The sequence below is a fragment of the Lepidochelys kempii genome, chromosome 2, assembly GCF_965140285.1.
Source record: "Lepidochelys kempii isolate rLepKem1 chromosome 2, rLepKem1.hap1, whole genome shotgun sequence".
Lineage (NCBI taxonomy): Eukaryota > Metazoa > Chordata > Testudines > Cheloniidae > Lepidochelys > Lepidochelys kempii.
The window spans coordinates 210098778-210121862 of record NC_136381.1 but is presented as its reverse complement, the minus strand read 5'-3'; the positions used below and the strand labels follow the sequence as shown (position 1 = coordinate 210121862).

The window sequence follows — 23085 nt, the reverse complement described above, 5'->3', positions numbered from 1 at the left end:
TCTAGTCCTGAAGTTGAGTTTTTTCTAGACCTATGAAGAAGCCAGGGTTCTTCCAGTTAAATTTACAAAATATCAGATCAGAATTGACTTGTTCTGGACAAAAGGAGGAGAATTTGAAAGGCTTGATTGAGTTACCTGCTCCAGCTCTTCCATTTTAGGTTTGAGTACTGGGAAAGCTGTAAACTACACAACTCTGAAATCTCCAAGTGTTTACTGGAAAAGGGGAGGGTGAGTTACCTGCTCCAGCTCTTCCATTTTAGGTTTGAGTACTGGGAAAGCTGTAAACTACACAACTCTGAAATCTCCAAGTGTTTACTGGAAAAGGGGAGGGTGAGTTACCTGCTCCAGCTCTTCCATTTTAGGTTTGAGTACTGGGAAAGCTGTAAACTACACAACTCTGAAATCTCCAAGTGTTTACTGGAAAAGGGGAGGGTGGGGAGGGTTTAGAGGATTACTAGGACCCCACACACACACACATAGCTACTGCCACTGGAGCATGGGAGACGAAGTGAACAAAGTGGCCCTCCCCACCCCCTGAAAGAGTTGTAACCGAGGCAAGGTGGGGATTATGGAATCCTGTTGTTGATGCACACAGAAAAAGGTTTGCTTCAAGGAATAAGATAAAATTATGTTTTGATTGAACCAATTAACTTAGCAGTACCAGCAAGTAAAATAGTACCAGCACTGTCAACACCCACTAATGGAGAAACCTCTGAGCGAGTACCAACGAGCCAGTCAACATGATGCTATTAGCTTCCCAGGGACTGTCCAAAGAAAAAAAGCAATAATTTTGGGCTGGTAGACACCAAAATCTAAAATCAAAAGCTGTTAAGATTCAAGAGTTCATGTCCCCATGGCTCTTGTAGACTGCAGTTCTAACTCACTCTAGTGGAAGAACTGTGCAAATGTATTTACAGTCTTTCCCATGATCCATTCCTACTGTGATTGCTTAATTGTCAGCACTATTTCTATATATCATCAAATCTCTAGATTATCCACTATCCTTCCCCTCCCATTTCACAAGTAATCACCAATAACTTTTAATGTGCAAGAGACACAGCAAGAAAGCCTCGATAAGTGTGAAAGTTCAATTTATTTTCCTACTGGTTCCAATATCAATATGAGAATTGGATTTTAAAACTATATAATGAACAAAGCATATATGCTATATATATAATCAAACTATGTATTGATTATATACGCTGTACACACACATTATTTGTGCACATATATGTTTTAAATATTTTCTTACCGGTCCTTAACACCTCATTATACTGTAAAGGATTTTATGCATTGGTTCACTTTTTGCTCTTCACTTATATTGGATAGTGAAACTGAACTGACCTAGGTAGATCACTTCACTTCAAGGTTCTTGTGAATGAATACAACTTTGCTGGATTTCTTTCAGAGCAGGGTTAACGTTAAGGTGAAAATATGCATTAACAAGTTTTAAACCACAACATTCTGTAAAGAAAAAACTTCAAACGTCTGTATTATATTTTTCTTCTTTAAAGACTAAATTTGAGGACTAAACAATTTGATGGTGTCCCTTTAAAACTGCTCATCTCACAATAAACGTCTGATTTTTTTTAATATTAAAAAAAACTCTGGACCATTCACCACTATTACCAGAATAGCACTTTTGAAATATATTTTAAAGCATTTTCTAACTGTAAGGAAAGTGCATGAGATGTTAGAACTGACTTATAAGCTTTAGTTTTCAATCATTTTATAACCCACGAGTTTTCTTTAGCCAAGTTTAAGATATAAAAATGAGAAACCAAATTACTGTATACACATCTATCATTAACACACTCGTCACAGTTTGATTTTAGTGGCATCACCCTCCTGAAACCTATGATTAAAATGGTATTCCACCACTTGGTTATGAAGAAGTTACAGGTTACCTCAAAGAGGGAACACTCAAGAAAAAGTAAAGCAGAGGCAGTTGTGTGAAGGACTTCCTTTCAAGGGCACTAGAAAAACTGCATTAAAGCCTCCATTTTTATAGTTCTAAGACTATGACAAAAAAAGTCACGTCAAATTGCCAACCATCATAAGCCAACCAGAAAAGAAAAGCCAGCAGCACCAAATAAATGAGGTGATAGAAATCTATTGGAATTATTTGGTAGAAAGTCACCAGTGCACAAACCACAAGAACAGGCATTAACTGTATTATTGTCAGTTGGAAAAAACTCTGCTGGAGATGAAGCAACGCAACCTTCTGTTACAGGTAAAACAGCTGTTTCCTCTCCCTCTCACCCCAATCATTTGATATTGGCTAAATGCAATTTAAAGTCTGACAGAATATGTTCTCTGTTGCATAAACATTAGAAAGTAATCCAAATGCTGTGGGGACAGTTGCAGGTCACTTTTGTTGTGTTTACTTCCATTAAAGTGAGAAATTTAAAAAGTGAGAATGTCAGATGCTGTTCCAGTTACAAGATTTGTTAGTTTGCCAGTTAATGGCACTCTCAATAATTTGCACATCCTTTTCATACAACATTTTTATAACATAGAAACAAGGACTATGCATTTGATTTGATTGTTTTATTCAACCAATTCACAGAGAAGTGCTGCAGCTCAAATAGTTCTCTGCCTACTTCTAGAGGGCACCTTCTGTTTTGCTTCATTCAACAGTACCAAAATGTTAGTTTAAAAAAGGACTCCTGGGTTTTATTTAAGAACTAAAAAGCATGCAGGCTTCTTCAAAAAACAAAACACGACATGAAGTCAGACCCATGGGAATAAGCATACCTTATTTTTCTTTCACCACACAAAGCAAGTTAATCCTGTGTGTACCACATGTCCTAAGTGTAACATTTCTTGGTAACCACCAAGTCCAGAGGGGGTCTGCTCCACTGATAACGTAGATGTTTCCTAGGATTGTCTGTTGATCTTAATAAGACAAAAGCACCATGTCCATCCCAATTATCAGAAAGTTAGATTTTCACCAGTTTTATTGTAGTGGTTACAATCACTCACTAACTTATCCAGTAGCAAAACCGAACAGCCATACACACACACAGATCTTAGGACAGAAGGCGTGCAATATTTCAGTTTATATTTACACAGCAGTTCACTGCATAGACTACACAAGAAGGTTTTAAAAGTCATTGGCACAACTCAATGTTTTTCTACTCCTCTGGTTACCACAACCAAGAGCTCAGATTAGCTGTATTTGTGCCCAAAATACCAAGCCATTTACAATTAATCTCTATTAATTCATTTCAAGTTATAGGACTTGTAAATTTAAAGGCACAGGTGAAATTTAAAGGCATCCGATGAAGTGAGCTGTAGCTCACGAAAGCTTGTACCCAAATAAACTGGTTAGTCTCTAAGGTGCCACAAGTCCTCCTTTTCTTTTTGCGAATACAGACTAACACGGCTGCTACTCTGAAACAGATCTAGCAAGTGATACCTTCCTCTGAGGTCACATGCTCAAGAAGAACATTTCAGAGCTTCTCTTAAGCAGGAGAATATCAATCACCATTATAAATAACCAACTTTAAGTGTTTTAGTGGTTTTTAAAGAGCATGTAGCTTTAGGTCAGTGGTAGGTTTACACATTATTTGCTTTGATGCACAACTTTATTTTCATCTAATTCTTCCATTGTGAATGTGTGAACTGAAATCTCAGCATCTGGCCAACACTTTCACAGAACTCCCAATGCCAACAAGACTCACCCTGTATTGGCTCCTTATTTCAACAAGATATGAACTAAATTAGTAAAAATTAATAGGCCAGCACCCTGAAGAGCAGTGGAAATGATGGATATTAAGTTGCTGTGGAAGAGATGCTGCATCTGATGATACCACAGAAATCACATGACAAACTCTAATACAAGGGTGGCCAACCTGAGCCTGAGGAGCCAGAATTTACCAATGTACATTGCCAAAGAGCCACAGTAATACATCAGCAGCTCCCCCCACGCTCCCAGTGCCTCCCGCCCACCAGCAGTCCTGCCAATCAGCACCTCCCCCTTTGCTCCCTGCACCTCCCAATCAGCTGTTTTGTGGCGTCCAGGAGGCTGGGGGGGAGCGAGGGCATGGGAAGGGATGGAGTGGGGGCAGGGCCTATGGCAGAACCAGGGGTTGAGCAGTGAGCACCCCCGGCACGCTGGAAAGTTGGTGCCTGGAGCTCCAGCCCCAGAGTCAGTGCCTATACAAGGAGCCACAGGTTGGCCATCCCTGCTCTAATAAGTTGAGAAAAGTGGTGTTATCAGAAGCCTCAATTGTTGTAATTTGCCCAAGTGGAGCTGCATCCAAAATTATGGGTATTTCTGGCAGTCACAATTTCTACTACATGAAAACTTGTAGCAGCTTTGACTCAAAAAAAATTGCAAGAAAGAAAAAGTAGATCACATGGGGCAGTCAAAATGTGGGTCACCAGCACTCCACCCTTACTAGTCAGTCCCAGATTTGTTTATCCTCCTCATCTGGTTGCAGTTGTGAAGATGGATTAGTTTAATGCAGTGATACTCAGACTTAGGCTATGGCTACACTAGGAGGCTTTTAGCAAGACAGCCATGCCACTAAACGGCATGCAGCGTAGCTGCTGTTGTCGGCAGGAGAGAGCTCTCCTGATGACAAAAAGCTTCCAATCCCCACCAGCGGCAGCAGCTTTGTCTGCAGGAGAGCCCTCCTGCTGACAAAGTGCTGTTCACACCGGTGTTTTTCCTCAGTAAAACTTTTTTGTCATTCAAGGGGGAGGGCTGGTGGTTGTTCTTTTTAAAAAACACCCCTGAACAACAAAAGTTTTGCCAACGAAGTGCCAGTGTAGACAAAGCCCGAGACTCAGGAGCTGCAAATGGCTTTCTGATGCGTCTCCTGCCGCCCTCTGCAGCACATGATATGAAAACATTGTGTAATTTAACGATTAACCAATTAAGTTATGAACCAATCAGGATGCTTTTACTACGTTATTAACCAATTGTAGTTGATAAAATAAAACTTGGTCAGTCATTTTGCTGTGAGAATAATTATATATAAACACGAAATATTTCCCCATCGCACTGTTCAAATACGAATAGGTAGTACTGTAATAAATGAAACAATGAATTCATACTACTGTGGCTCTTTTCGGTAATGCTGATCACGAATTTGACTCCTGAACCACTGAGGCCTGAGTATCACTTGTTTAACATAATGCTCAAGGAAACACAGCTAACAGCACTTTGCAACTTAAAAATAAATGATCATCTGTAAAGATTCACTACTATTCCCAGAGATGTTTTCACTCCAACTCACGCAGGTGACAGACTTGCAAAGACTCCAAGTTCAACTTAATTTCCAATAATAACACTACAATGAAGAAAAGACTTGACACTCTACAGGATGATTTGTCAATGCTGACTAAATAGTTTGATGTGTAGGAAAGAAAACTCCCTGGTAAAGGTTACAGCGAAGTGTATGAAATGTTGACCACTGAGCTCATGAAAGGACGCAAAGATCTTTACAAATCACCTTTCTATAATTGAAAATACTGAAAGGGATGGGGGAAAAAATTCTTAAATATTTGAAGCTTGTTTGTATCTTTCCTTAAAGTTTTGAGCTAGGAAGATTTTTCAAGAGTTGGAGTCATGGTTATGGTTGCCAACCCTTCAGGATTGTCCTGCAGTCTCCATGAAATTAAAGACTGTCATATGATGAAACTTCCAGGAATACGTCCCACTAAAATTGGCAACCCTAGTCACAGTTGGTTCCGCTTTTTTCGTCCATTTTGTTTTGCATATGAAGAAACCCCAGGAATCAATTGAACGTATTACTCCAGGTTTATGGGCAACAAATTTTGTTTTAATGTTGTCAAGTGACAAAAGGTTTGTAAGGTCAAAATTCTCTTTTACAGTAGCAGCCGTTTAAATAGGAAAATATTTATGAAAATTAGAAAATCACGGGTTGTGTCCTCCTTTATCTTGCAAGATTGAGAATTTGTTATAGAAGGAGAATCTTCATATCCCCTCAGTCACAAGACAATGTAGCAAATATGGAAAAAAGCTGGATCAGATACTTATTAATTACTACTAATTTATTAAATAGAGTCATAAATGACTTTTTAAGCACTAAACACAGTTATTTCTTTAAGGGGATACTGTCAGGAAAAAGAAAAATATTGACTATACATACGATTTTCCAAGATGTATAGCCTTTACTTGTCTTAGTTATGCTTAGCTTTCGTATAAGTTGCTAATTATTTTAAGATTTTAGCCAATCACAGCCAAGAGAATACACTCATCTACTCGGACACTGGATGCAGCATCTAGTGACTTCAATCATACAATTCCTATTTCCACACAGACCACTTGTTCAAACAATTATCACCCACCTATGCCTGCAACGATGCCTGCTGAAAGAGACAAAGCAATACGTTTTCACACAAACTTAGCAAGCTATACCAGCACTTCTTTCGTGGCATCTTTGGTTTCTCTGAAACCAAAAATTAAATGTTTTAGTCCTTATGGTTTCAGAGCTGCAACGCTGTCTCCTTATCTCATTGGTATTGTGCCCAGCACAATTCAGCTTCTATAAACAACTGTAATACAAGTAAGGAATGGGAATAATCTACCAAAAGTGAACCAGTGCAGTGCTGTCTTCCTAAGCCTTCAGCTACACGAGTGGGTTTACCTGCTCGCAGTAACAATGCTAACTCAATCCAAATGGTGATGGATAAACAGTTGGTAAGAGTATCACTATGAACTATTAAACATTGACTTTTGATCATTTTAGAGCAGCTACTTTGGGGATTTGTGGCAAAGCTTGAAGAAACTTCCTTACTTTTTTAATCTAAAAAACGAATGAAGATTCCTGCTTGTTAGATCTTTTCCTTGTTTGTGTAATTACAGTGTCACAATAGCAACACTAAACCTAGGCTTGGAAGAGCCTTGCATTCATCACATTTATATGAATAATCATCTTTCCAGATGTTCAAACGTGTTTATTACATGTTTACTCAAGAACCTCCATTTTTTTCCCACTTATAGCCAGTTGCAAATGGTGTTTATTGCTTCACATACACCTTCACTATGATCATCATCCCCATAATTAAACTGAGTGATTAAAACCCCAAGATAAGTCACAATGTTGGAGTATACAAAGAACTGGACAGTCTATCACAGGGACACTATCCCCTAACTATTGCCCACGTAGTATTTAAGTCCCGCTTCATGCTGTGAGACATGCACAGCTCAAAATATTGGACAACTGATTATTTAAAAATAACTCTCCCTTTCCAATTTTGTTTTATATTTAAGCAGCGTTAAATCTAATCTTGCTGAGCAGTGCCTGTGAATCCTGCAGCTAGTACTTTTAGAATATGAGGACGCTGGGGGAAGTGGCTAGTGAACCCAATAGTTTCACCAGGCTAATGGCAAAGGGTGCTACAGAGCACCATTCAGTGGACTGCCATCAGAACCAGGCAGACATCCCTTCTAATGCATGTTTGGATGGGAGAAAGGAGAGAGAGAGCACGCTTAGGTACTCAGAAGCATCATTTCAACCTGAGTAAAGCACATCCATGAATGATGCTCTATTCAGACTACTTAGGGCCATGAAGATCAATGCGAGCACAATCAGTGCGACTAAGTTTGCATTCAATTGCTCACTAATTTGGCTCCTCAATAGTTGAGAATGTGTTTTAACCCTGATTACATAGGCTTCAGCCAGGTCTTATGCCACAAGGTCCAGTAGCCCAGGACCAAGCACGCACCCGCACAGAGCACAAGCAAGCTAAGTTGGTTTGGGACTGAACTGACGCAAACCAGGCGCGGCCTGTGCTAGAAGGAACAGGGAGGAAGTCTTTCCATGCCTAAACAGAATGGCTGACTATGAGAGAATACTTCATGTGTGCGCCTGGCATTCCATTTTGCTGCACAGTTCAGCGTTGTGTGGGATACTTTTTAGTAATACAGTAATGGATTAAGCTGTGAGCTATCAGCTCAAGCCTCACTTAGAAGTCATTTATTTTGTTGTGTTTTAATACTCCGTTGCTATTGAATTTTCCTTCTCCTAAAATCCCTTTTACTGCAATTTTCCCCTCTTACTTTGGCTCTTCCTCCCTCTGTAACTCACTTTATGAATTAGGATTATATAAAGCATAAGTATTATGCTAAAAATACGTTAAGTATTAACATTTTAACAAACACTAGCCATTATCCCATCACCCCAGCGTTCTGATATTCAGACATTACAACGGCAGGATTCACAGCCACTGCTCAGCAAGATTAGCTTTAACACTGCTTAAATATAAAACAATACTGGAAAGGGAGACTAACTCACAGTTTGGTTTTTCTGACAGGTGATCTCTCAAGCTAGAAACCTCTGACATACCTGCATGTGGCCCCAGCACTACCAGGCACGCATGTGTATTCAAATTCAGTAACATCCACAGCAAGGGCAAATTTTAAGTTCCTTCACAAGTAAAGAAAACACGGAGTCCTTTCTATGCTATGGACAGAAGAGCTTGATCTATTTTCACTCTTCCAACATAGGCCAGAAATCCAACAGTACAAGCCCCCTTCACCCTCCAGATATAGTCCAGAGACCCACATTTATCCCCTCTTCATTACACATAGAGTACTCAATACAACAGGCTGCAGAGCCCCAGAATACCCAATATATCTGAGGAGCTTTACACTTCTGCCCTCTTCACAGAGAGGGGCAAGTGAGTCTAAGCTCTACTTGGCAACATCCTTGCACCTGCAGAAAGCATACCAGTTCACGCCTCCTTCCTCATCTTTTGCCCCCGCCCTCTTTCTTCAAAATCAGCCAGCAAGTCGCAGGACCAAGCCCAGGCTGAGAATCTCTACACATCAGTGCATCTCTTAGTTTCTCTGCTCAGTCAATCTGGTTCCTTCATTCTGTACAGGCTTGCAGGCTTCACTTGGCAACAACAAAGTTAATTACTGCCATTGATTGTTTATCTGCTCCATGTAAGCTGGTGAGGAAACTGGAACTGGAAGACAGCAGCGGAGGAGAGAGAACTGAACTGCAGCTGCTGGCTTTCCACTGAGCTATGAGAGCTGGTTTCCAATACTTCCCCCAGAGAGTTTAGAAGCCACTTTCTGACACAATTTCATTTTGTTATATTTACACAAAAATATATTTTGAAAGGCAGTTTCTCTAAGCATCTTACACTTTGAGGAAATTAGTTTAGAAATGCTTTTGCAAGAGTGTCATTTTAAAAGAGCAACACCACATTTCACATCATAGTTACTTTTCAGGTGGCCCCCAACAAGGGAACATGGCACACTTTAGGAAGTCAGATTCTTAGTGTGCTGTGTTAAGAATGCAAATTCTAAACGCTTTGGTTTTAAAACTACTTTAACCCTTCTTTTAAACGACCAATAGTGTTGCCTTACAAATGTACCCCCAGTTTTCTCATATAAGCTGAACAAACAAGAATTAGGGGCCTGTCCATGGCAGACAAGAATTAGGGGTCACAAATGTCTAGCATGTTCTTAATGTGCAAGTGACTGCAGGCTGGGAAGGGATGGCAAGACATGTTTTGTGCTGAAAAATCCTTAAAGCCAAACCTGCAATCCCCAAAATGGGAAGGAAGACTGCTATTGGTGGAGAATATGAAAGGCTTGGGGTGAGGTCCTTTAAACGGAGCATTAAGGTTCTTAGCCTGGAATCAGGATTTTGACATTTATTATTTGGAAAAAAAAACAGCATCAGTTTAATGGCTCTCCCCCGGCCACCTATCCACCCACCAAGAAGTTTGGAGCGCATACTATGTATAGAAAACTCTTCTATATAGGGATTCCATTTGTAATGGGACAATTTGTTTATAAAATTTGATAACTTATGTCCTCCAATAGGAGGAGGATATACAGCTCATCTAGTATTTTTGTACTGTCCTTCCCAACATATAGCTCAGCAAGGTACAACTACCCTTGCCAAATGAAACTTGAAAAGTACACCAGTACAAAATAAAGGCCAAAGGAGAAAGACACTCTAGGAAAGGGATATGTACATATTTAAGAAGTTAACAGATAAAACATCTTTTTCCTACACTGCATACCCCCTATCCAGAATACAAGAGTCCAAATGGCTAATAAGAGGAGGGAAAAGAATCAGAAATATGGCAGTGATTAGATCTCCGGTAAGAGAGTGGTGCTGTACCAAGAGAAAAAACAAGTGACGTACTGTTTTAACAATATTCTACAGTAACTCTCTGCAACCATTAAATTGTATTAAACGTTCTAGTTTAGAACACCTGTAGCTTTTGCTTTACTGAGTCTAAAGAGAAAAAATAACTTTTCCCTCACACATGGAGAGGAGGTACATGAACAGCAGTTACAGTCATCTCTAGCAGGAAAGCAGCTAGAAGAAAGCGTGAACATTCTTTTAATCCAAAGAAAATGAGACACAGGCACAACCTATAGGACTCAGCCAAAAAATGCCCCATTGATGAAAAGGCTCCCACTTTGTAGAGAGAAGGAATGGAGAGAGAGGCTCAGGTAACACAACTGAGCAAATCAGGCACAAGTCTAATCTAGCCAAGTGTTCTTTGATGTATTAAAAGGTAATTAAAAATAAACTTTCAAGGGTAAGCTCTTTCGGACAGAGACCATGCCTGCTTGTGTTAGCACAAAGCCTGACACATTGTCTGCTATGGGGATTTTCTGCTGACCTAATCTGTTCACGTTTAAGATCCCTTTTACAGAGGCTAGGTACTTCTCCACCCACTCTATCAGCACTCCGGCTTTAGGATGCAACATGGAATACATTTTCCCTCCCTGTTCATGTGTGTGCACCACAGTGGCCCAACCTGATAAGCAATAAATACTAACTGAATTCTTACAGAACTATGATGAGGCAAATCAGAGCCCAACTGCTGTGGCAAGTTGCAGTATTCCTTAATAGTTTATTCAATAACTTCCCCTCTAACCCATCAATTGGGTATATTATTTGTGAATACGTTTTTCCAATACTCAGCCCGCCACACAGACGGTTAATGACTCACTACTCAGGTAAGTTAACAAGGTTAGTTAGGAAAATACTGCATCAAGCATTATACACAATGTTGCCCGTCGTTTGGCAAGTTGTGCGGCCTGCTCAATTCTAGGCAGTCTATATGGAATAACTTCTCTTGTAAGCACCAGGTGCCTTGCATGAGAGTCTTCAATGAAAAAAAACATTTTCCCAAGGGGGATCCAAGGTGTCTATGCCAGTATGTGTTTTTTCCCTTGTTATCAAAGAGACTGGAAGTTGTATATGGAGGCACATGTGCCTCTCCAGCTTCCTGCTCATGGTGGTAGAAGTCCAAGTGCATTACCGCAGAAGGAATCTCCTAACTTCTTACATTTAAAGCATTATTGAGAGTAGGCCTAGACCTTATGGGGGAGGCTCTTCCTCTGAGAGTCCTTTTCTGAATTTTTCCTACAACTCCTTGTATTCCAATAAGAAAAGGAGGACTTGTGGCACCTTAGAGACTAACCAATTTATTTGAGCATAAGCTTTCGTGAGCTACAGCTCACCTCATCAGATGCATCAAATAAATTGGTTAGTCTCTAAGGTGCCACAAGTCCTCCTTTTCTTTTTGCGAATACAGACTAACACGGCTGCTACTCTGAAACCTTGTATTCCAATGACTTGGCTGAATTTGGTCAACTCTTGCAAGAGAATTAACCCAGGTGCCAGTAGTGCCAACTTGACTGCTTTGTAGCAACACCGATAAAAAACAGGTTGTCCAAATAGGAGTGCAGATACACCAGGGGACTTGAACTCTTCTACCACAATAATTAGTAGTTTGGTTAATAGCATTTACTTCAGGTAACCAAAATGGCAATTACTTGAGCAGAATCAGCAGAAAGGTTCAGAGGCATGGTACTATTGCAACAGACAGGTATCCCTCTCACAGACAAATTCAGGTCAATAATTGTCCCAGTGAAGTGGCTTCAGGGTTTGTGTGTGAAACTTCAACTTTCTCAAATATTTAGTGAATTCTGAGAGCTAGTATCTCCCTAACATTGCCACACTTGACAATTTCTAACAGTGGGGGCATTTTCTGCAGTGTCCAGATCCAAAACAGCAAGAAATTCTTGATTCATTTTCAGTATTTAAACTTTGACTTATGTCTAGGACTAACCTGGCATAAGTGGAATTTTTCCCATTCTGCTGCAAAGCACATCAGCCTGACCACTAGACATGCCAACAATTGAGATGCCAGGGAGAGTTGTGCATTGGAACCAGAGCTACTGGGTAATAAGAAGAAAAGGAGGACTTGTGGCACCTTAGAGACTAACAAATTTATTTGAGCATAAGCTTTCGTGAGCTACAGCTCACTTCATCAGATGCATTCAGTGGAAAATACAGATGAAGTGAGCTGTAGCTCATGAAAGCTTATGCTCAAATAAATTTGATAGTCTCTAAGGTGCCACAAGTACTCCTTTTCTTTTTGCGGATACAGACTAACATGGCTGCTACTCTGAAACCTTTCAGAGTAACAGCCGTGTTAGTCTGTATGCATCCGCATCCGATGAAGTGAGCTGTAGCTCACAAAAGCTTATGCTCAAATAAACTGGTTAGTCTCTAAGGTGCCACAAGTACTCTGAAACCTGTGTAAGAAGAAAGACCAGTCTGGTCTGGGATTATCTCGTTCTATTGTTCCAATATTTGCTTGTCACAGAGTGGATCCAAAATCTTCCTCTGGTATCTACAGCTCCTAAGCAAGCAATTTTTCCTAGCTTCTCTGAGTAAGCTACCTCCTTTCCACGTGCAAAGGATAACATTTAGTAGTGTGGAATTAATTTGAGGAAGGCTTTGGATGTATTTGTATAACTTGTCATTAACATCAATTTTAAGAATGAATTTTAAATTTTTTGTCTGTTGGTTGCACAAAGCCAGGTCTGCTTTGGCAAAGAATATACTATATAATTGTCCAGAGAGCTGCAGGAACCATCTCAACATTTCTTCTTTCAGTTTTGGTTTATTGTGAAGAAATCCTTTTCAGTGAACATCATGGCTTCTGCGAGATACTAAATCTACAGCACCCTTGGAAACAAACCAGAATTGGCTTGGACTGTTAAAATTTAAGAAAGAAAATCGGCTGATCCACAATTACTTGTCTGGAAAATTTTCCTTTTTCTGCTAGGAAGATAATCTTCATAGACGAATGGAAGAAAGAAGATAGCAATTTTTATCCCATTTACCTGCCAAAAATATACCTTTTTTTGCCAAGTTCCCCCCCCCCACACACACCATCTCTCTAAGGGTATTTTCCTCTCTTGAATATGATTCCAATAAATTTCTATATGGCGCCATCTAATCCCTCTACCCTAGTTTCAGTTTATTTACTCTGAGTATGCAAGTTCCCCCAAATGCTGAGGAGCTACATATCTGACTTTAGTTTCAACCAGTAACTTGTACTATTTTAAGAGTTTTTTGCAGTATGAAGAGAAGTCAGTAGAAGCAGGTGTTTTAGGAAGTCAAGAAAGTGCAGTACAGTATTTTTTTAAAAAGTAACCTCTGTCGACATTCTTCTCATTTTAGTGGTTGTCTACCCATGCTTTGAGAATACATGATCCTTTAAATGGGGCCATAAGAAAAGTCTAGGATCTCAGTCATCCAGTTCCACTATTCCTTTTCTTTTTGACCCAACAGATACATTCATAAATTCAGATTTTAAGGCCAGTAGAGACCATCATGATCATCTTGTCCAGTGGTTCTCAAATTTTTGTACTGGTGACCCCTTTCACATAGAAAGCCTCTGAGTGCCACCCCTCCTTATAAATTAAAAACAAACACCATTATAAATGCTGGAGGCAAACTGGGGTTTGGGGTGGAGGCTGACAGTTTACAACCCCCCATGTAAGAAACTTGTGACCCCCTGAGGGGTCCTGATCCCCAGTTTGAGAATCCCTGATCTAGTCTGACCTCCTGCATCTTGCAGGCCACACTCCTGTAATAGACCCATAAACTCTGGCTGAGTTACTGAAGTCCTCTATTCATGATTTCAAGACTTCAAGTTACAGAGAATCCACCATTTACATTAGTTTAAACCTGCAAGTGACCCATATGCCCATGATGCAGAGGAAAGAAAAAAAACGTTCAGGGTCTCTGCCAATCTGACCCCAAATATGGCGATCAATTGAACCCTGAGCATGTCTGTAAGACCCACCAGCCAGAGACCTGGGAAAGAATACTCTATAGTAACTAATAGCCCTCCCCAGCTAGTGCCCTATCTCTGGCCGCTGGGGATTTCTGCCATTAGCTATTGCTAATGGGCCACATACTGTTGTAGGTTTTAGAGTAGCAGCCGTGTTAGTCTGTATCCGCAAAAAGAAAAGGAGTATTTGTGGCACCTTAGTAGTAATCTCATCATACCATCCCCTTCATCATCTTATCAAGCTCAGTCTTGAAGCCAGTTAGGTTTTTTGCCCCCATTGCACTCCCCCTGAAAGGCTGTTCCAGGACTTCGCTCCTCTGATGGTTAGAAACCTTCACCTAATTGTGAGCCTACACTTGTTAATGGCCAGTTTATAGCCATTTGTTCCTGTGTGAACACTGGCACTTACCTGGAAGGGAGAGGCATTATTTAAATTATTTAGCCATATGATGTATTTATAGAAAGCTATTATATCTCACTTCAGTCTTCATTTGGTTCAGCTAAACCAGTGGTTCTCAACCTGCGTCCCGTGGGCCACTTATGGCCCAATCAGCAGAGTTGTGGCCCATGTGAGGTTCTCAGAGCCATGCAGGTAGTATTGGATGCGGCCCACAAATAGGTTGAACTGAACAAACCAAGTTCCGTAAGTCTCCTCTCATAAGGTTGGTTTTTCCATTCCTCTAATCATCCTAGTAACTATTCTCTGCACCTATTCCTGTTTGAATTCATCTTTCTTAAACATGGGAGACCACAACTGCACACTAGTCCAGATGAGATCTCACCAGTGCCTTGTATAACGGTAAAAATATTTCCCTATTCTACTGGAAATGCTTCGTCTGATGCATCCTAGGACTGCATTAGCCTTTCACCGTCACATCACATTGGCAGCTCAGTCATCCTATGATCAGTCAATACACCCAGGTCTTTCTCCTCCTCTGTTCCTTCCAACTGATACGTCCCCAGCTTATAGCAAACACCCTTTTTGTTAGTCCCTAGGTGCATTAAACCTTGCACTTCACACTATTAAATTTCATCCCATTTCTACTACTCCAGTTTTCAAGTTCCTCCAGATCTTCTTGCATGATATTCCCATCCAACTCCATATTGGCTATACTTCCCAACTTTGTGTCATCCACAAATTTTATTAGTGAACTCCTACTTTTTGTGCCAAAGGTTGTGAATGAAAACGTTAAATAAGGTTGGTCCCAAGAACAATCCCTGAGGAACTCTACTAGTAACCTCCTTCCAGCCTTACAATTCATCTTTCAGCATGACTCATTGTGGTCTCCTTCCTGATCCACCTTTCAATTCTCATATTAATCGCCATCTTCTCCAATTTAACTAATTAATTCCCATGTGGAACTATATCAAATACCTTACTGAAATCCAGGTAGACTAGATCTACCACATTACCTTTGTCTTTAAAAAATAAAAATAAAAAAAATAAAATAAGTTACCTTCTCAAAGAAGATCAGGTTGGTCTGGCGCAATCTACCTTTTGTAAAACCATGTTGTATTTTATCCTAATTACCATTTACCTCTATGTCCTTAACTACTTTCTCTTTCAAAATTTGTTACAAGACCTTGCATACAATTCAGTTCAAACTAGCGGGCTTGTAGTTTCCTAGATCATTTCCCCGCCTTTCTTAAATATAGGTATGATATTGTCACTTACCCACAGCAAACCTCTGGCAACACTTCAAGAGTAAGGGTGATACGTCTTGGACTTGAAAGGCAATGAAGCAATGCATACATGACTAAGGGAAGCAGAACTAATACAACTCTGGCTGGAGGGGTGTGTCTAACACTCTTGTTTCAGTCTCACTTCTCCCCTTAAAAGTACCCTGCCTGCATAATGTGCAGATGCAACCTATAACAAACAACAAAAGGTGGCTCTGCCTTGTCTCCAGGACTTAGAAGATTTCTTGCTCTCGCCAGAAAGTCTGTTTGCCTGCCATTAACGTTAGCACTCTGGAAACAAATTAAGTATCTGTGGCTTTTTGGATGAAAACTATACAATTGAACCAAAAGAGATTAATGCGTAGGAGTTAATTCTCTGCTTTGAATTCCACTATATTACAATTTTCCAGAGACTGCAGAATGAGTTACAACATTCCACATAGGAGGCAGACCTGCCAGTAGGGAATCTAAGGGAGAAAGGGCTCCCCCATATTCAGGAGTTTGTGACTGGCAGTTCTGAACTATCCCTGCTACGTGTGCAGAAAAGTAATGTCCAGGAGGGCAGGCACTGGATTTCTACCCAGCTGCAGTGTGTGGATTCTGCTGACTAGCTCTGTTTTTGTATCACCCTGTAACCAAACTAGTAGATGTCCAATAACAGGAAAATCCACAAAGTAGATGCTGGGAAGGGTCAAGGAGTTCTCTCTTCTCCCTGATCTAGACTGCTGTAAAGGGAAGGGTAAAAAGAAATGGATCCCTTATTCTGTCCCTCTCTTAGCTTCCTTTTTTGGGTCCTATTCATAGGTCTCCCAAGTAAGCTGTGTGAAATGGATATAACACTTAACTTTTTCACTACTGCTATCTAAGAAGCAGTAGTCAAGCTGCCCAAGGACTTGAAATGTCTCTGCTGCTTCTTAGTAAAGCTACTAGAAACAGAGGCACTGAAGTCGTCTGGAAGACAACATAAAAGTTTGCATCGGCTCACGTTTTAAAAAAGTTATAAACAATGTAACATCCAAGTTTAAAATTTCTATGGAAATTTTATGGCTTAGAAGCCGCATACATAGGGGAGCCTCTTGTTTGCCACTCATGAACAAAACAGACAATTCAAAAAACAATGAAAGGTAACTGTAAAATCACATTTTGCCTCCGAGAGCATCTGATATCACCAGAGAGTTCTGCAGCAGCCTCTCAGCAAGTGATTTTCTGTAAGAGCTCAGGGACAGCTCTGATCCTTCACTATTCATTTTAATGCCTCCAAATAAAGGGAAGAGGTTGACAATGTGGCAGGGACTTTAATACTATGCATGATGCTACCATATGATAAAAACAAGAATCTCAAAAAAATCTTAAAATTCAGTTAATTTCAAACGCTACAATGTAAGTAAAGACATTTGTTATCCTACTCTTCCAAGACTAATCCATCAACTGAGACAACTGAACGCTCAGCCACAAGCCATTGTCCTTCCTTGATTCCAGAGTGAGCTGAGATTTGTATAACGCCTAGCACAATAGTGCCCGATCTGTTGAGGTCTAAAGATGCTACCACAACGTAAATGTTGTTTAATGCTAACACACATACACTCAGGTTAAATATTTGCATATTTTTGTTGAGATGTCTAATCTGATCTATGACCAGTATGGTTTAGTGAGGAGGCAAAACTAGGATCTGGCCTACCAGGACCTGATTTTGGGAGATTGTGGCCTCCAACTATGTAATTCCACTGCTTTCAGACGAAAGGCAATAAACTTCATTTAAGCCATTTTCAAGTGTTTGCCTAAATGCACAAATTCATATAGGTTTCTTCCAAGTCTCCCTAGCACAAAACAGATTACCAAGCTCCTTGTGAAACAGTGACCTGTATTTAAAAAAAATAAGATTGTAAGCTCTTTGGGGCACCTATTTGGTGTGAGGAGGGGAGTGCGAGAGGACACCTAATACAATGGGCCCTGATCCTTGACAGGGGCCTCAAGGTACCACCACAATACAAAATTACCAACAAACTACAAGGCACAAGTGTATAACATGTGTTCACTGACCATTCAATATAGTGATAGATTGGTCTGGTTTCCCTTATGTAAAATGTAGCCCTATTTTTAAAATCCCCTCAGAATTCCTTCCTTTCAAGGGAACTGAAAGAGGACTTTAGTGCAGAAAACAACAATATTGGGTAACCTCCTTAAAACAACTGTATTGGAAATAAACCAAATTTCCAAATTTCCACTGCTCACGAATATTAGTTTCTTCCCTTGTAACCTGGTTTCTCCAAGTCTCTCTATGCCAGTGCAAGCAGTCAATTGAGTTCTCTCACCAGCATATGGAGACAGGAAAAAGCAACGATTTTGTACATCGACACCTTCTCTCTATGAGGGGCTGACTGGTTAGAGACTTCACCAGCAATATAATGTAATGTTTTCAAAACAATACATAAGAATTAAAAACAGCCCCAACTCCACCAATACAACAAAAGAACCATAAAATAAATGGATTAGCACAGAATGACTATAAACGCTGGTCTACACTGCGGCCGGGGGCGGGAGAGGGGGTTGCTCAACCGAAGATGCGTAGCTGAAGTGGGAGTATCTTAGGTCAACTTACCTGGCCGTGAGGACGGCAGCGAGTCGACTGCTGCTGCTCTCCCATCGACTCCGCTTCCGCCTCTCGCAAGCTGGAGTTCTGGAGTCAATGGGGAGCGTGTTCGGGGATCAATCACTACCTGCCAATCCGGCAGGTAGTGAAGGCCTGCCCGAAGAAAGCTAACAGGTAAAATTGTTCCATCATCCGTTATGCCAGCCCACAGAGTGGGCACCTGAATAGCAATGCCCATCTTCAGTAGAAACACTGGGTACTTTGGGGCATGGGGCAGTAGCCAGCTGCAGCATACAGGGCTACCTACAGAGAAAGGTCAGGCAAAGAGGTTGTTCTTATGAAGAGACAGGGCAGGGATCCCTGCTCAAGGAGTTTAAAGTTTTCCTACTCTCCCCACCAAGCAAGTGGCCACAAGAAAGGCAGTTTTAAGGAAGACAAATCCAAGACCTGTCCAACAGAGAGTTCAAAGGCAGCTCTTGAAAGGGCTTTTAGCACCAAGATGTGGTAACTACGCAGATGAGATAAGCTCTCCCATTGGTGTAGGATCATCTTCACTAACTGTAGCGCAGTACATGAAGACAATCCCAAAGTGTCTAATGAATTTAAACCTTGCCTTTTTAACATCTTAATCACATACTGAGACCCTGAAGTTCCTCATGTCTAGTTGGCTATGTGTGTGGAAGCAGAAGCATTTAGGAGAAAGATACTGCAGAGGTAATTCCAGGACACTTCTCTTATACCTTTCTATACCATTAATAGTGAACACGTTCCTCTTCAGCACTCGCTAGAAGCGTTTTTATATGACTGAACTCATCCCACCTTTGTGCTAAGCAGGTACCTCGCAGAACCCCTCCCTGAGAGGTGGTCCCTATGACAAATGGAGAAGCTCTCCCCTCGACATAGTGCTGTCTATGTGGGGGGTATAACTTCACTGCTCAGGTATGTGTATTTTTCACACCCCTGAACAACACAGTTATACCAATATAAGTCTGTAGTATAGACCTGGCCTTAGGAACCTTTAGGAATCCCACACAGAAAGACGCTCACCTTCACTGAAATGCAACCAGAATGTCACCATAAAACAGTTACAACATTTTGGGGAATTAATTATACTAGGAGTTGAGGGAAAGCAGGACAGACATCTACCAGTGAGGTCAGAAATATAAAGGTAATGATATACCCTTTTAGCAAGAGACAGACTCAGACCAACAGATTGAGGTATACAGAGGCATTTCAAGGAACTGGGCACAGCCAGCAAGATAAAGTTCAGAAATCTGGGAAAAGTTTGCTACTGAAGAATGGCATAACACTGACACAACCTGCTACCCATTAAGCCCTTACCAGCCAAAAAACAAAACTATTAAAAAAAGTTCAAAACATCCACACACAACCAAAGCCAAAAACCCTACCCACCCAGGCAGAGATTTTACCCCCAAAATAAGTAGTATTCCCAGAAAATCCACCAAGTCCACTAGAGACTTCCCTATTGCTACTGACTTTACATGGAAGGCATTCAGTCACCATGATGATGGGGGCAGTATAAAACACTAAGATATACAGGTGGCTACTGTCCAACTGGGGGGGAAACCCAGGAGCGACCTGTGATGGATATTCTTATTCACAGACTCCATGGCCAGAAGGGACTGTTGTGATCATCTAGTCTGACCTCCTGCATTAATGCAGGCCATAGAGCTTCCCTGAAAGTAATTCCGAGAGCATCTCACAAAAACATACAAACCTTGATCAGGGGCACTGGAACAATTCATACAGTGGGGGTGCTGAGAGCCACTGAACCAAACTGTAAACCCTGGGTATGGAAACCACTTCAAGCCAGGGAGTGCAGCAGCACCCCTTATTCTAGCCTCTATGATATTGATTTTAAAATGGCCAGTAATGGAAAATCTACCTCGACCCTTGAAAAGTTGTTCCAATGGTTAATTACTCTTACTGTTAAAAATTTACAGCTTATTTCTAGTCTGAATTTGTCTAGCTTCAACTCCTAGCCAATGGACTATGTTAACCTTTCTCTGCTAGACTGAATAGACTGAAGAGGCCATTGTTAATATCTGTTTCCCATGTAGGTACTTATAGCCCGTAACCAAGTCACCCCTTAGCCTTCTCTTTGTTAAAGTATATTGAGCTCTTTGAGTCTATCACTATAAGGCAGGTTTTCCAATCCTTAAGTCATTCTCCTGGTTCTTCTCTGAACCCTCTCCAATTTTGTAACACTTAAATTGTGGACACCAGAGCCAGACAGTATTCCAGCAGCAGCCAAACCAGTGCCAATATAACCTCTCTATTCCTACTCAAGATTCCCCTGTTTATCCACCCACAGATCACACCAACCTTTCTAGCCACAGCATCACACTGGCAGCTCAGGTTCAGTTGATATCCATTACGACCCCGAACTCTTCTTAAGAGAGAATCCCCCATCTTGTTCCTAGACATTTACGCTTAGCTACATTAAAATGCATACTATTTGCTTGCATCCAGTCTCTCAAGAGGTCCAGATCGCTCTGAATCAGTGGCCTGTCCTCACTATTTACCACTCCCCCAGTTTTTTGAGTCATCTGCAAACTTTAAAAAAAAAAAACATAAAATTATCACTGGTAATCAAAATGTTGTGCAGTATCTTATTTTGCAACTTCCAGATTTGACAGTGAAAACCAGAAGGAGGGGGTAGGTGAACAGGGCTGTGTTCATAGCACACAAACCCCTAAATGGGAAGCCTGAACTGGAGAGAACCCGGTCTCCGTTCTTCTAATCCAGAACAGGGCAAAACCACCCAGTAGATATTTTGCAGATGAAGTAGTTGCAGACAGAAAGACAACTGAACAGGTTTGGCCAACCTGCTTCATCAGATTAATGACATTACAAGAACTTAACTCTCTATCCCCTCAGATCTCCATCTGCCAGCATGATGACTTACCATCAGCTAGGCTAGGCTACAGGGATCCTTGAAAAATACACTTACTACAGTTTCCCACCGTATGTGTGTGTATCTTATAAACAAAACGATTTATCTTTGTAACAACCCATCCTGTTCCTACCTACTGTAAAAATCACAATCGTTTATTTGTGGCATCATATGCAATTGCTATGGAAATGGCTGGTGACAGAGTTGATGATTTAATTGTACTGTATGAGCAAAACCAGTTTCTATTTCTAGAATTACCATAATGTCACCACTCGTGGAAAGGAAAAAAAATATTTGAAAGACAAAGGCCTAGTATTAAAGTTTTGCTGTTGAAAGGTTTTTTGCCAAGAATTTAACTCTGAACTTCCATAAGATTACTGAGTTCATGTACCAGAAAATTCTGAAAGGGATAAACCTTCTGTCAAAGAGAGTGACTGAATCAGGAAGTCAGCATTTACCCAAGAATCTATTTCAACATTATTTATGTTAACTCAGAGAGTAGAAATGAAGGCAGTTATCTGAATTGCTTAGAAGGCTCTATTGTTCACACTTTCAAAGGATTCTCCCCCTCCCCCCCCGCCACATATAGAATAGAATGGGGCATGTGTGAAGCCAGTGGAGGGCAGGGGAAAGGCATGAAGTCTCATGGAGGAGAAGAGAAACAGAAATATACAGCTTTAGATACGGATGTCAATTTTAAAATGTGAAATCCTACCTCCCATTGCAAGTGAGGCGGGATATTTCTGATCTGAAGTTTCCGACTCCTGCAGACGAATTAAAGAAAATAGTTAAAACACAGAAAAAGCATCATTAATAGAAAAAAAGTGTACATTTAAGCATGTTTTCTAATAAACTAGGCAGAAAGATCCACAGTATACAAAGACAAAACAATGAAGTGCAAATGGAAGAAGTTCGATCAAAACCAGTGTAAGACCAAGTCCATCAAACTGTTAGAGTAATATTTGTTTTACATGTGGCAGCTGTGATGTTTCATAGAAGTATGTAGCTTGAAAGCTATTTTCATTAAATCTTTTTAAGCAAGACACAGGTATCTAGCTCTTTGTATACAAAAGCCTATACAAAATACTAGTTTTCCACCCCTCACTGTTTTTGAGAAAAAAATTTACACCAGGAGGTTTCCGAGAGGAAACTTCAAATATTTACTGCATTCTATCGCCCCTACAAAAAGAAAAACAAAAACCCTGAATAAATAGGTTTGGTTTGAGATTAAGGGGCTTGCCTAATTGATCACATTTTAACACGTGAATTCCTGACATTCTTTGCTTCCAAAGCAGAAATCATGAAATTAGTTCATTAGATTTTTGCGTCAAATTTATATTAGCATTCAGTCACCTATCTAGTCAACAACATATTTATTTTGAAGTACAACAGCAAAGCTGACTAGATTCAATGCCAAATCCTTTGTCTCCTCCCTTCCCCCAAGGCAAGAGAACAAATAAATGCCAGAGATGCCACATAGCCCCTGGGATTCCCAAGAATGTGTAGATTAACACAGCTCCAGCTGTACTCAGGTACTGTGTGCGTGCATGTGACCAGTTAAGCTATTCTTGTAAGAAATCATGAAAATTGATAACATTATACCATAAAAATAATCACTTAAAGCCCTTTGGAGGGATATGGGGTACAACTAAGTCTTAGCTGGCTAAGAATTGCTGAAGAAACATTTTTGCCTCAGAATACATAACAGTTGGTTCAAACACATACTACTTTGCTTTCCAATGTTTATAAACAAACTTTTAACTTTTAAAAGTGATCTGTATCAAAGTTT

General features: G+C 40.5%; 1 protein-coding gene across 2 annotated transcripts in view; it reads right to left on the bottom strand.

Annotated features, from left to right (window-relative positions):
- IGF2BP3 (insulin like growth factor 2 mRNA binding protein 3) overlaps positions 1-23085 on the bottom strand; it is a 167596-nt gene that overhangs the window by 113494 nt on the left and 31017 nt on the right. Inside the window, exons 2-3 of one of the 2 annotated variants that reach the window (XM_073333723.2) lie at positions 22012-22060; positions 20726-20956 (exon numbers count right to left, since the gene is read on the bottom strand). In XM_073333723.2, the coding sequence (XP_073189824.1) occupies positions 20726-20827 (102 nt within the window). In that variant the 5' untranslated portion in view covers positions 20828-20956; positions 22012-22060. The remainder of the gene's footprint in view (positions 1-20725; positions 20957-22011; positions 22061-23085) is intronic. The other variant, XM_073333722.2, reaches the window with a different exon arrangement.